The sequence below is a fragment of the Papilio machaon genome, chromosome 11 (genome assembly GCF_912999745.1).
Source record: "Papilio machaon chromosome 11, ilPapMach1.1, whole genome shotgun sequence".
Classification (NCBI taxonomy): domain Eukaryota; kingdom Metazoa; phylum Arthropoda; class Insecta; order Lepidoptera; family Papilionidae; genus Papilio; species Papilio machaon.
In genome coordinates this window covers 4555505-4570187 of record NC_059996.1, presented here as the reverse complement: position 1 = coordinate 4570187, position 14683 = coordinate 4555505, and the positions used below count along the sequence as shown (strand labels likewise).

The window sequence follows — 14683 nt, the reverse complement described above, 5'->3', positions numbered from 1 at the left end:
TAAGTTATGAGGTCAAAGATGTTTTATACACAATAATTCTTATAAGTAATGTTGACATTAGCAATTGTTTTACAAAATTGAGAACCGTTGTTTGGCTCACAACTGAGTTAGAAACGTCATCAATCCAAATCGTAACGAATGATTAACACGTTTAACAGTATTTCATATCGCAATGAGCAATTGCTGTGAGTAATCCATATTGGAAATACGTTGAACGATCGATAAGAAGATTTTCCTTTCCCTTTTCACTAAACTCTGATTTTTATCGTTACACTAATTAAGCAGCGAATATATCCAATGAGTACTTTGATTAGTTATAAATATTAAATAATGAACTTTAAACTGATCCATTACCGGGGTTAGGGCGCGATAGGAAGACCGCCCAGGACGCTGGACATAAAGGGGAGTCACAGTTTTGCGAATTACACAGTCTCCCCCCGCTCCTCCTTCCAAAGGCATAGTAAAAATCAACACTAAATTCTTCAATTTTACAAAAGAAAATTTTGGGGAAATTTTAAATATTTCATCTCGTTTTGAAGTTGTTTTTTTTTTAAACCATTAAAAGGCTATGTTAAAAAAAAAAATTCAGTCGAATTGATAACCTCCTTCTTTTTGAAGTCGGCTAAAAAGTGAATCGTTCATACACACATACAACTATATCAAAATTATGTGTGTTGATTTTTTATCGATTCCTAATCGATTTATGCTACTCGTATGTCACACTTTAAAATACTTTATGATCTCAGCATGCTTAGGTCATACATTCGTTACTATTTCATATCTAGATTTTAGTTGTTAAGGAAAATTCGATAATTTAAAGAATCTCAATCTTAATCACTTCAATTTTGTATTGAGCAATAATTATAAAGGCAATTAACACTATTTTTATAATTAATTTCAATACTTGCTACTGTTGGAATGTTTCAGAACTTTAAATGCTAGCAGTGTTGGGACATCGCAAGTTCATTGACACATTGATAGCTCAACACATGACTGTCAATGTCTCGATACGCACACACTATTCTAACTTTGGACGCCAATGGACCACAGACTAGTTCAATCTATAATCCTAAATACACCAATTCAACAGTGTCACAAATACTACAATACTGTGTATGAGGTGTGTGGGAATTTTGCTGCCGGTGTTGTAATATGTACATGTTAGAGGGAAGTTTATGCAACAGCCGTTATCTGGCTATTAGTTAATTGATACAATAAAGTGACGTAGGCGAGCTTTTACTGCCGCCCGCTACGGTATGTGAACTTTACATTACACGAATTAATTTTGGTATGCGTTATGCAAAATTTTATTTTGTACGTTCAATCTTTGGAATAAAAACGGCAATATTTTTTAGGCTACGTTTGCATAAAAATGCGATGTAAAACAACTTAATCTTTGTTGACTAATCCTAAAACATGTTTAGTGGAATTTTTACGGAAGCGAGGTATAAATAGCGTTTATCAAAAATACGATAAAGAAAGAAAGAAAGACGTCAGGTGTAATAACTTCCTCTTGATCGTCACACCGTAGACGCCGCTGCACTTCTAATTCCAGATATGCTATTCACAGATACGGTTATCGTGTGAGTCGATAGCACATATTGGCGCCATGGATATTAAATACATCGATAACAATAAATGTGCGCGATAAAGTGATAACTGTCAAGCGATTCAAAATAGCAATTATTAAACGAATATACGATAGTCGGTAGAGTATTAATGTGATACGGAGAACATTAATTGAATATAAGATCCTTCAAGGAATAGTTTTGTATCTAACTTCCAACGGTATGCACTTCATGATTATATTAGAAAAATATTACGATGTTTATAAATAGATACTCATATATAAATACGTGCACTATATTTATAACTAATTTACATTTCAATACACTTTATTAGCTGTATTTTGCTATGTATCTTAGCAACATTTCAAATCAAGTCTTTGCTAAAGTTACTTCAGATCACTTAAATGTGTCAAGATGATCCTTGGAGTTAATTGTTATTTGTCATATAATAATAAACTATGCAATAAAATACGCCCATGGAATATGGAATATATGGAAAACTTTCTGTAAGTGTACAAAATATTAGTTGATTCAATTTGCATGTATGTTAGTTTCTAATATTTATTTATTATCACCGGAAATCTTTACTCAAAATATTAAATCAATGGAAAATGAAATAAAGCCATGGATAATCCATATCTAACTTAAGGAATTGAGACAAAATCACGGATAGCGAAACACTTTATTTATAAAGTTAAGCGACAACGAGTATTTGGATAAATTTTTTTATTAATCAAAAAAAAGGTAATGTAATTTTTGTTATTTTTAGGAAGTACTATTTATTTCAAAATATAGAAAGTGTTGATTGGTAGTACTGTAACATCGACTGAGTAAACCCAGATTCTATTCTATCATTATTTATATAAGTTGTTAGCAATATAATACATTACAGAAATTAGTGCCAACTTCCACCTATACGACGTCGGTAAACTTGAATTTACGTATAAAAGTTTGTAAAAAAAAACCCAATTACATACATACATAAGACGTCAGTAAATTTCTTAAAATCATATTACAATATGTTTGACACATACAAAAAATTTGGGCTTTATTCTATTTATATATGTGATCGAAAGAAAATGTCGAAATTCAGACAAGACCCAAAAAATAACGCTAGTCTTAACTATTTCTTCAGTAAACCAAGGGCGTAAACATGACATGTATCTAAAAGATACAGCAAACAGTAAATACTATCTTATTCGCATAAAGTATAAGATTTAAGTCTATAGCTGATTTTATTACAACATTAAAAAAACAATCGTAAACAGAATGGATATTAAATTCTGTATCTTAAACAGTGATCAGCAATTTCATATCGTTAATTAATTTTTAGCCTTTTAACGGCCGGTATAGTAGCACGCAAACTTTATGGTGGCTCGCAATTGCGCTGGTGACGCTACGCACAACACAATTTTAGGTTTTGGTGGGGCCTAAAGATGCGGTCGCGGGGCACATTCCAGCGTGAACGACTTCCACAGTGGTCCCAACATTCATTCAATTGCGGAGACATACATTTAGCTAACTAAAAGCCGCGATCAACTTTTTTTTTTGAAAATATCTCTATATTTATTTTAAAAGTACTAAAATTTCATTAACTATTCCAGGTAGTAGTCGAACGGCGGGATATGAACCTACGAACACTAAATCGGTAATCCGTGCCATTTACCACTAATCTGTTGGCGCTTTATAGTCGCAACTTTGAATCTTATTATACGTAGTGTGGCGTTTACTCGTAGCTCGCAAGTATCGACGTTCCCAATATCAATACTCTCCGGCAGCTATATTTGTTCACTGGCGCCTCTCATATGTAATTGTTCGAACAAACACATTCGAGACGCCTGATTTACTAATGTATCTAGTTTTAGCACTTATAAAGGCGGTACAGGATTATCAACGAAAACATAAGACTTGGCATATTTTCTTGATTAAAATATTGTTTATATCAATATCAAATAATAGTAATAATACCACAATATTGAATAAATTACTGAAAAGTTGTCGTAAGTGATATTCATTTCGTACTAGAAGAATAATACATAATATTATTATTAATAATATTATGCGGAAAAATATAAACTAAAAACATGTCCCGTGTCTCATCGTTACATGGCTACAAACTTTCTACATATTTCACGATCTTCCTGTTAGTTAGCAACAAGTTCTGTGATGTATTCTCAATACTTTCTGCAGAGTCTAGTCTAGACGAAAGTACGCAACAAAATTACTCTTCCCTTGACAATATCGCAAAAAGCGGTATATTGACTTCTGTAAAATATCTGTTATTGTCAGTGTCCTTTGATTTGTTGCCTGAAACTTGTTTCGTTTTCTTCAATTGCATTGGAGTTTCGAAAACTTTTATATTTGGCAAAGTTTCAATGACTTTGTAAATTCATATGTCTTGTGAAACTGAAAACTGAAACAAATGTTGTCTCTTTGATAGTAAAGTTATTTCTTCTATTTTTAAATTGCTATTGCTTTGACTTAAGTAGATTTCAACCACTTTTTGATTCATTTTAAACCATGTTTTATTAAAAACTATTCTTTTCCTTTCACATATGTGAATTTAAAAGTATATCGTGCAATCTTCGAATAAGAAAGTGTGAGTAGTAGACAGCGGCTTTTACGATTTCTGATTACAACATTGAGAAGTTTAACATGAAGAAATCATAACATTATAAGGTTATAATATAGTACTTTAGACTACGATCATGTTTTCATATAATGCATAAATTCATTCACTTTATGACGTAGGTGTATTTGACATATGTTCAAATAAAAAGCATAGTTGGTACTTGTAACATCGACAAGCGGGTCGCCGTTCATTATTTGCCATCTGAGAACACTCGAAAGCCGGCTATCACTTGTCTTCAAGCAAAATATTTGTAGAACGGTCCAGTTATATAGGCCCCAGCGAGACACGACCGCGTAGCACCGATCATCACGTTATGCAAGCTAGTAATAAGTTTATTATTAGATAATGTTAAGGAAAATTGTAATACCAGAAGAAGTTTCGAAGAACCGAAAAAATATCATAATATATGTAAAGGCCTTGTGAACTTACAATAAATATTTGTTATTTCAATTTCTTTAATAAATAAATGAAATTTGTTATTGAGATCTATGTAGCAAGATTGTTATTGATTTTATGCGTTTAAGGTTGTTGTGCGTGGAAAATTATTTCATTCATATGTTCGTGCTAAGACGTATTAACATGCTTAACAAAATTACTGTAGGAATTTTGCTAACTGCTGTAAACAATCCGTTATATCGGTCTGGTTTTTAGTATTCTAAGGTCATATAACCTATTGTCAAATACTATACCCTATATATAATTACCTACCCCTAAGTGATAAACATCAGAATAAAATGTAATATTTAAAAGTGTCAGTAGGTATACTATTGTTTTCAGAAATCGTAATCAAAACTTTCCTAATTTACCTGTTAGTATGTGTCATAATGTACATTGTAATCTTATTAATCCTTATTAATTGAAGTTTGACCAAATGGATAGAAATTAATAGTTGATTATATCACAAATAAACATCATTGAACTATTGATATTCTTTATTATAGCGACCTAATTGTGCTAATTAATTATCCGTTATCTCTGATTAGAAACATTTTACACAATAATGCTAAATTAAAAGTACAAAATTCAACTAGTCAAATAATTCAATAAGGAAATACGCATTAGAATCATAAGGCATTGAAATAAAAGCTCAAACTTTGTTTTCATTAAGTAACGTAATAAATAAAAAATCATAAGCCAGTTTCAGTTTTCATGGTAAAGTTTTTTTAAGCGCTTCAGATTTGAATGTATCACAGAGTTTCAATTAACGTGTGATGATTGATCTGCAATATAAAATAATAGATGTTTAATATCATGTAACGAGTAATTCTCATATTTGTGCAGCAATTTAAAATGTGTATTTAATCGATCTTGATCCAAGACCGAATGAATACACGAACGATTCAATTACAAGGTTGCGTCATTCGTAATGTTATTGTAAAAATATAAACGATTTCCGCATATTACATAAAGTCAAGAATGTTATTAAGTACAATGTCCTCATTAATAAGTGTTTTTATTTTGACTAATATTATGTTATCAGTTATACAAATAAAAAATTACAGAAATTTAAACGAGGAGGTAAGTATTCGTAACTTATGTTCTACAATTAAAAACATCCGGAGAAATACATTCCAATGCAGTATTAAATCATCTGGAATAATGAAGTCATAGTTTTATAATGTAGACAGCGATTTGTGTTCCAAAGACAAATGCCATCTGTGCATATTACTTGTATTGTCTTGAATGTCATTATTTATGAACCAAAATGTTGAACGTCATCGCGTCACTGAATACAAATACAGAACGAGAACGAGAACCTTCGTAGTAGTTGGTACACAAACATCTTCTTCACAATTCTTACTTTCTTATTAATATTATAAATGCGAAAGTTTGTTATTACGTACATGTCTCCAAAACGGTTAATCGGATCTCGCTGAAATTTAACATAAATGTAGATCATCCCGAAGACCACATTGGCTTCTTATTAATTTTTTTTATTCTACTCGAAATATAGCAGTTCTAAGTGCATGACAAGGGCTTTTGAAGTTGTCGATATGTCGCTGTGGATTGTGAAAACCTCTCCGCTACCTCCATTGTTTTTCCTAACTTCGTTTTTTTTTTTTTTAATAACATCAAATATAGACACTTATAAAATGCTGCGAACCTTTACCCAAAATGAATATTTATTTTGCAGATCATTGTAATCACAACTATTTTAAGTTTCTTCATAACGTTGGTAGAGTAAGGTATTAAATTATATATGGAAGGTCTGTAAAAATAATTGTTTAAAAATTCACTAATATGACTGAAATAACATTTTGTTTATATTATTGTTACAGACATTAATGTTTTAATAAGCTTAATAAATATTATAAAAACATAAAATTAATAAATGCTTTCATGTAAACGAATATAATAATAAATAGTGAATCCAAGTTCAAGCAGGTTCATTGTTGCCGTGTCCTTTGTAAATTTTTCCATGCAATCTGTGCGTATGTAAATAAAGGAAACTGTATGAAACTTGAAAGGCCACGATGCTGTAGAGTATAGTACTATTGAAACTTTATGGCAGCTCTCAATTTCGAAGTACGCGTTACGCAGAACAGAACATTAGGTATTGATGAAACACGGAGAGGTGGAGAAGGGTCACACCATAGCGCGCACTTTTTGCACCGCAGTAGGCTAACATGTTACCACAGGTGGGTATCATGTTAGCGAAGACATTGGCTGTTAGCAAGCCGCCATAAAGGTTGAATATTGTAATACATTTGACCAATATCAGACGGTCGCTACACGGGTCAAGGAGAGTCTGTCAAAACAATCCTCTTTACTTGGACACATGATCGCTTCACTTTATAACGTCTAGAACCTTCATAACTCAATGCACCCACGATTGCACCTTCAGTTTGCGTATCTGTTAGCCACGTAAACCGTATTAACATATAGTGTAAAACCCCATTTGTAAATATCTCTAATCATACTAAAATTGTATCGACGAATTCTTGTGTATTCATTTTACAGTGTCTGAGATACTATACAATTAGTATTATTGCAGTTTTCAAAGAACCAAGTTCCCATGTTTTTCAGCCCACAAATTATCAAAGACTGCATTAGAAAGAATGATAGTAAATTTTTTGATATTTTTTTAGTTTCGTAGTGATCTAATAGGTTGATTTGTAGTTTAACGGAAAATAAAAGAGTAGACGATTGTATTAGCGTCGAAAAAAGAAGTTGCGTTTTACATAAGTTTGCAATAACAGAAACTGTTTACCGTTTAAAAACAAACAAAGTTTGTGGCCTTAAAAATGGTTATTCCGATTCAATAGTGGATTAGCTTCATAGTTAGTTAATCGATTCAAACCAACTAGTTACATAACATAATGCGGCTCGATCGGCTATACAAACTCTGCGTACTCAAGCTACGAGTATGTGCTTTAAAATGAATTCAATTCTATAAATACAGTAAAAACATAGAAGACACTTCAAATTCGACAACAGACACTACATTTTTTTTTACTTTATTAACAACCAGACAGTGGTATTTTGATGTTAAGTTACTCTTTAAATGATAGAATCAAACTGTTGTATTGAAATGAAATATCGAATTTGTATCCTTTATGCTTGGAAGTAAAGGATGGCATCTAATTTAGAACTGCCAAGTGTTTGTTGAACAATTAAGTTATTACTTATTGGTAATATATTGCTGCATAGTATAAGTTAACTATGTTTTATTTTTCAAAGCAAAAAAAGAAGTAAAGTTAAACACAACAAGTTTATCGCGCCAGTGAAGAATTAGTTAACTACAACGACGAAAAGGAATAAAGGCACCTACCAGTCACATTGCCCCATTTTGATAAAGCCGCGCATAGATTAAACGGCGACCACTCGAGCACTCAGGTGCATTGCAGTGGACGATGCTCTTTCTTAACTATATACTGTATATACTATATATTTACGTACAGTCATGTAGACAAACACTACGAAAAGTATAAATAAATAAACAAAAAGATTCCAAAAACAAGAGAAAACTTTGTAAGGTCACCGACAAAAGTATTGCTTCCACACATCAGTAAAACACACACACCAACAAAAAAGTTTAGCTTATAAGTTTATAATCAAGCAAGGTTTTTATCTCGTAGTCGTACGCCAGCCGCCGTGCAGCGCGCATGTCCCCGCCGACGCTGAAGCCTTACAAATACGCGCGTGAAAATACAAACGCCCGCATATGAATAGTATAAAAAGTAAAAAAAAATATTCAACAGGAACGTTCAAAGAAGCTCAGTGCGACAAAGACGCCTAACGTTCGAAAAAGTAGAGCGTTTTCAAATCGCGCAGGCTTATTCGGGAAAATTATGAAAGTGCTGTGAAACATTGGAGGTGTTTCTGAACGGAATTCGTCCGTTTTTCATGTTTTTTTTTTCAAGTGACTACAAAAGCTATTGTTCACGGTTAGATTTCACAAAGGCCTATAAGTATGTTATATTGAGTGGTTCTTTTTGTCGCTTTTGAATGCAAGCAGTGTTGAAAAAATATTACATAAAAGTGAACTGTACTGTTTTAGTAAAGGAACGGCCGCAGAGCAATTCAGTTAGATGAATGTTCAACATAATATACAACGGGTCACAACATGACGGCAAAGTTCGGCTATGTAAGTTGTAGTTGTTAACATTTTTAATATTTCTCGTGCGATTTTCATTTCCTTTGGTCGTTATCAAATGCGTGGATTCGTAGTAGGTTTTATTGTGCATTGTAATGAATGAAGACGTATTGGTTTGTTTTCGTTATTTTTGTAAGTACTTTTGTACGTCGATAATACTGTAGTCAAGGCGAATGTGTGTAATCAATAGGCGCAAGATTATGACTGATAAACGTTTCATTTGGAAATTAATAATTTCATTAACGTACTGAAGCTCAGAACATACGTACATACATTGTACTATATCTAAATACGAATTTATAAAATAATATTCCTTTTTTAAAATTTTAATATTTGTAAATAAATGAAAGTTAAAAATATTAATAAAACGGTAAATATTTTAAACTTGTACAGAGAACGGATGCTTAAGTATTATAACCTTTTAGTAGGCACCATGTTATTAGAGGCTAAGTGATATTAATATCCTAACCAGTAAATCTTATTACAGTATAATATTAATCTTAAAATAATTACAGAAAATTATTTTATTTAACGATTTTCAATTTATCATAGGTATAAATTGTAATTACTTTTAAAATGAAATAGTAGATACTTTTAATCTATAAATAAATCAAATAGCGTTTTGTTATTTTAATTTTTAATGCCCAATATCGCCTTTTGTTTTAACAATTAAAATTTTTCGTCGAATTTATATAAATTAAATTACATTGCAAGAAAAACTATGGATATTCAAAATTAAATAAAACTATGGATTTTAAGAATAGAATAACTTTTTAGCAAACCCCATGTAGATCTAATAAATGTTCTAGGTGCAGTTTTTTGTCAAAATGCCAACAGTACACAAGTTGGCTGGAATGGACATAAATATAAAATATTCAAGGACCTCAAATTCTGTAATTACCAATTTACAGACGTCATCCTTTGGCAAAGGCCGTTGAGTAAATGACAGTCAACATCTTGAAAAAGTTTAATTTCATGAGTAGATGAGTTACTGAGAATTACTTTCTTAGAGTTCAAAGTTATTAAAAATAATTGTTTGTAATTTTTTTTTATAAAAATACACACGTCAGGTTGAAGGTTTAGCTGGGAAAGGGAATGAATAGAAAAGAGAAATATCCTTTTTACTTTACAATCTCTTTTCTGTCATATGCATTAAAATTTTCTATTTTGTTATAGACATCTATAGGCAAGGCTTATCCGCTATTTTTGCGATGTCAAGCGACTGTTTGTTTACCAACTTCTAGTATAAAGAAATGGACGATTAGGTTTGCTAAGTAAAAATCAAACAATTCACAAAGCGACAAGATTTTATCTCTCACATGTTTATTGAATAATTAGTCACACGTCACTTGAATCATTCGATTTTATGTAACGTTGATAACTGATAAATATTCTTACAATATATTCATCCGGTCATATCCTTATCCTTATCTAGAACAATAGCTGTTAAAAAAAAAATGTTGGTTTTGCCTTATTTTAGCTCTTATCGTTGGTTTCTGAGATCAAAATCCCTGTATAAAATATATCGTCATCTCACTCATTATCTTTGACAAAACAGAGATAATATGTTTTATACAGGAATTTTAGTCTAAGAAACATACGATTAATCTTCTAAAATGATCAAACTGATTTTAAGTCAATGTTTCCGGTCTTCAAACAATTTTAGTTGTTATATTTATAAGTAACACCGAAATAAGAAGGTAAGGCTTTAAAATACTGAAATGATTTTATAGAATTATTATGCGTACGAGTGATGAGTCCATGGACGATTAATAATAATAATACTTTATTTAAACAAAAAACACTTATACATATTACATCAGTTGTTGGAGCATTCTTTTAAGTATAGAATACTTGTAGCAGGATGCTCCGTTCTTCCGTAACATTTATTTTTTATTTTTATTTTTATTTTATTTATGATTACGATTCTTGTTTTAATTTTGTATTAGAGTTGATAGGTGGCGCTGTAATTCTTTTTATTTTTTGAGCATTTACTATATTTTTATTTCTAAGATATATGTATAATATATTTTGTAGATTCATGGAAATAACATGTAACATTAAGCTTAAGCCAACAAACTGACGTAGACTTCTGCGAGGTGTTGTATATACATGTGATGAATCTTTACAAACTTAAAACATGTCACTTTTTTAATGAAATCTTTCGAGATAAATTTGCTGAATCTTTCAAATTCGCATAGGCAAATTTTAACGGAAGGCATTCACTCGGTGACAATAAAATTGTACTTTGTAACAAAATAATTGTTTAGAATAATAATCAGGATAAAATTTCTGAAATATTTCTGACTTATCAAATCTGTCCAAAGAATTTAACAAGCTCCCATGTATAAGTACGATAAAAGCTACTTAATGCTGAGAGATATTAAACCAGAATTTTCTGCATGCATTTAAAGATTTTAATTTAAAATGTATAAAAGTCAAGCACAACCTTTTATAATCGCGCACATTTGACAAATATATAATATTAAAGTATTTCGTGTCATTATGGTCATGTAAAACGTGAAAGATTTTTTTCTATGCCGCAAGCTTATAATTTTACTTGTAGATATAAGCCGAGTCCATAAAAAGAATATCAGACAAAAACAATAAAAAATAAATCAACTCTTAAATTTAAACTGTTTTTAATATGATCGTAAAATTCTCACTTTATTTAAATATTCTAGTTTGGGAAGTAGTAAAATAGATACAAGATAAGGAGTCTTTTTTTTTTAAACTCGCTATAAATCAGTTTTCCGTGTTAAAAAGCCTTCGATGCAGATTTGTAAACGCAGTGAGATACAAGTTTATAGTAACCATTCCCAAAAGATGAAGAAAAATAAGAGGGACATCATATTTTCGTAGCGATGTCGAGTCGCATTAGTAACAGCTTAGCGATAAGATATAGACCTAAAGATATTTAGTAATAAGGATAAGAACGGATTTCCGCAAATTAACACCTAACCTTTATTAATTATCAATTTATAATGCTGTAATCAAGCTCGTCTCAACAAATATTAGTACAAAAGAAGAGACGCCTGTGTATTTTTACACCTTCGTTACTCAACAACGTTCTAACGAAAGTAAATAATAATTAACATACGACTTTTAAATTTTATGTTGGGTTCTTTCAATAACGGGTACGAGTAAACAAAGAAGTTACCTAAAATTAATATCTGGCAGGTTTTTTCCATTAAATGTTTATGAAAAATATTTTTCTCACTACGTTACACTACATAATACATGAGTTAATTGTCAAATGAGTTAACACACCGTTTAAAAACACACAGATTTGCAACGCTTCCCTAATCCCTAAAACACAAGCAAACAAGGTTAATGGGATAAGAACGGGTTTTCTGATTGTTTTTTCCATCATTTCTAATAAGACCTCTTCAGTTTAACAAGAGTTATTCTAAGATATAATATATGTTGTTTTTCAAGGATATTAGAATTCTATGCATTATCTATTTAAGTTTATCTCCCTTGTCCCTTGTATGTTACATTATTGACAGAATAGTCTTAAACCTATTAGCGTTCGGATGCGACTAAAAAAATTATAACGTTAATTGCAAACTGATAACTATGGACCGGGTGGTCTGTCCTTCTCTATAAGATTATGTAGCACCTGGCCGGAAATCTCGGGCCTTATAAACCAAGCACAATATCCGTGTATAGCGCCTACAATGCAACAGAGCCAGGCTGTACGTGCTATATCTAAACAGATTGCATCGATTAGGAAACGATGATTACATGATCTTTGAACTTGCTTTTTGTTTTCTATGATGGTGCCATTGCGATAGATAAACTACTTGATTGACTAATAAAGGCATGGCGCCCTCTTGCGTTTTTTCACCGCACGGGGAAAGAACGCACTCTTAGTTATACAAGTATTTCTTTGGTATTATTACTTTGCAACTAACGTAAAATCATATATGACAACTTAAAACGTTTAAGACATGTATCTCACATCGCATATGGAGCTGTCAATAGTTCCCTATAAAGTACCCTTAGCTTAGGTTTCGTATAAATTAAATCTACTCAAAGGGAGATCACTTAACAATTTTGAATGCGGCATTTTTGAATATGAAAAACATTTTATTTGGCGCATGATGAAAAAACGCTACTGGGTCCATTCGCTACCATTTCGATTCATATTACTATAAATACGTGACGCACTGGAAGTTTGTAATTGTTTGCCGAAGTGTTTGTAATGAGTGGACTATGTGCTGATGCTACTGTTATTCGAGGCCGGGCCGAGTCACGCTGGATCACCCGCGCTGTTTTGTGTCAGCATGTTTGAATTCCAAAGTTGTTACATGACGTATAAACACAAACATAAAAAATAAAATCTTGTAGTATTACGTCATTTTAAGTAAACCAAATAAACAAAAATATGTAAAATCATAGAACACCTAACCATTAGGATCCATTAAGAAGTCCGAAAAAAATCGATACGGTTTTAAGATTGACATTTTTATAACAATACTTCTGAAATTAAAAAATATATTTGGAGGTGCTCATTAGGATAACGGTAGTTCTACGTCTAATTTAACTTTAAATGTTCGTCGCCTGCAGATTGAGAAACACTAGTATTAGTGGATTCAAAGGTAGCGGCTTACATAGCCGGCGCGCGGCGGTGGCGCCAACAAACTCTACGGATATCATTTTACATTTGCGTCGTGAGTTGTACTCACGTTAACGAGTCAATACAACAATTGAAGGGATAGTGCCACGTTCGAAAAAAGCCTATTATAATGTAATAGTTGGTAGCATTGATAAACAAATGATAATTAAATAATTTTATGGTCTTCAAACTTTTTAATTAAAAATAATGTTTTACAGAAGGAAAAATACGTTTATCAAGCTATTGAGTAAATAATAAAAGAATTTTTAAAATTTATGAATTGCTTTGATAAAATTAAATATCCCTCATTATTCAGATTATCATTTAAGATAGGTATAATCTTATAGGGATTTATGGTATTAATGTCAACCGATTTATTTTTATTTAAATATTTGAGAAGATAAACATTGCTTGAGACCTACCTTATTTTGTGAATAGCATAATAGTTACTGTCTATAATGTGAAACTGCATAACGTACTCGTATTTCACATACTGTTTCCATTACTGTCTTCACTTTTATACAATAGAAATGTACATGTATATATACATACATAACTCACCTAACATCTATTAGTAACGATTTAACTATATACTCGTATTAATGAAATAAATTATAAACTTTTACTTTTAACTATATACTGCATGGCTACTTAACATACCATTCGTTTTATTTCAAGGAAGAATTCAATAAAAATGCAGCCTCAAATTACAACTTTAAAAAAAAATTACAATAAAACAAACTTGTCGTTGTTAATCCATTCAATAAACATTGCTCAGTGCATCCACACCACAAATTTGCTTAACAATATTGACGCTTTCCATTTTCAAGTGGTCACATCCGGTACTTGAGTAAATTATACCAAATGAAGAGCTTAATATCAAGAAAATAAAATATTATAAATACTAGAAAAATGTTGCTATCATAAAATAATATTATGATTTATTATCCTATTATTGCGGAATGCCGTTTCGTAGCAAGATAAAAAATAATGGCGCCGTGACAAAAATTTAAAAAATGCGCAAACAAATGAGTCGAGTTTTATTTGTAATTAATAATGCTCACATAATTATATTAATGTAATTCATCTCGTATAATTTATAGCTATGACATTATCAGTTGAAGCTTTTAAACAATTTTGAACCTACTGTATAAACCGCTAAGGTGCAAAGTATAAGAAACTCAACAAAAGTTTTTTGATCATCATAATAATGTAATCTTTAACCCTCGGCTTCTACCGTTGACACATATATAGATAAACATATT

At 31.2% G+C, this 14683-nt stretch overlaps 1 protein-coding gene across 2 annotated transcripts in view; it reads left to right on the top strand.

The window, feature by feature from the left end:
- Positions 1–14683, top strand: part of LOC106719639 — a 73760-nt gene that overhangs the window by 37040 nt on the left and 22037 nt on the right. The window contains exon 1 of one of the 2 annotated variants that reach the window (XM_014514016.2): positions 8291–8788. The exons of the other annotated variant lie outside the window; for it this stretch is intronic. Within the exon in view, the coding sequence (XP_014369502.1) occupies positions 8787–8788 (2 nt within the window). The 5' untranslated portion in view covers positions 8291–8786. Of the gene's footprint in view, positions 1–8290; positions 8789–14683 lie in introns of those variants that run through there. 2 annotated transcript variants of the gene reach the window in all.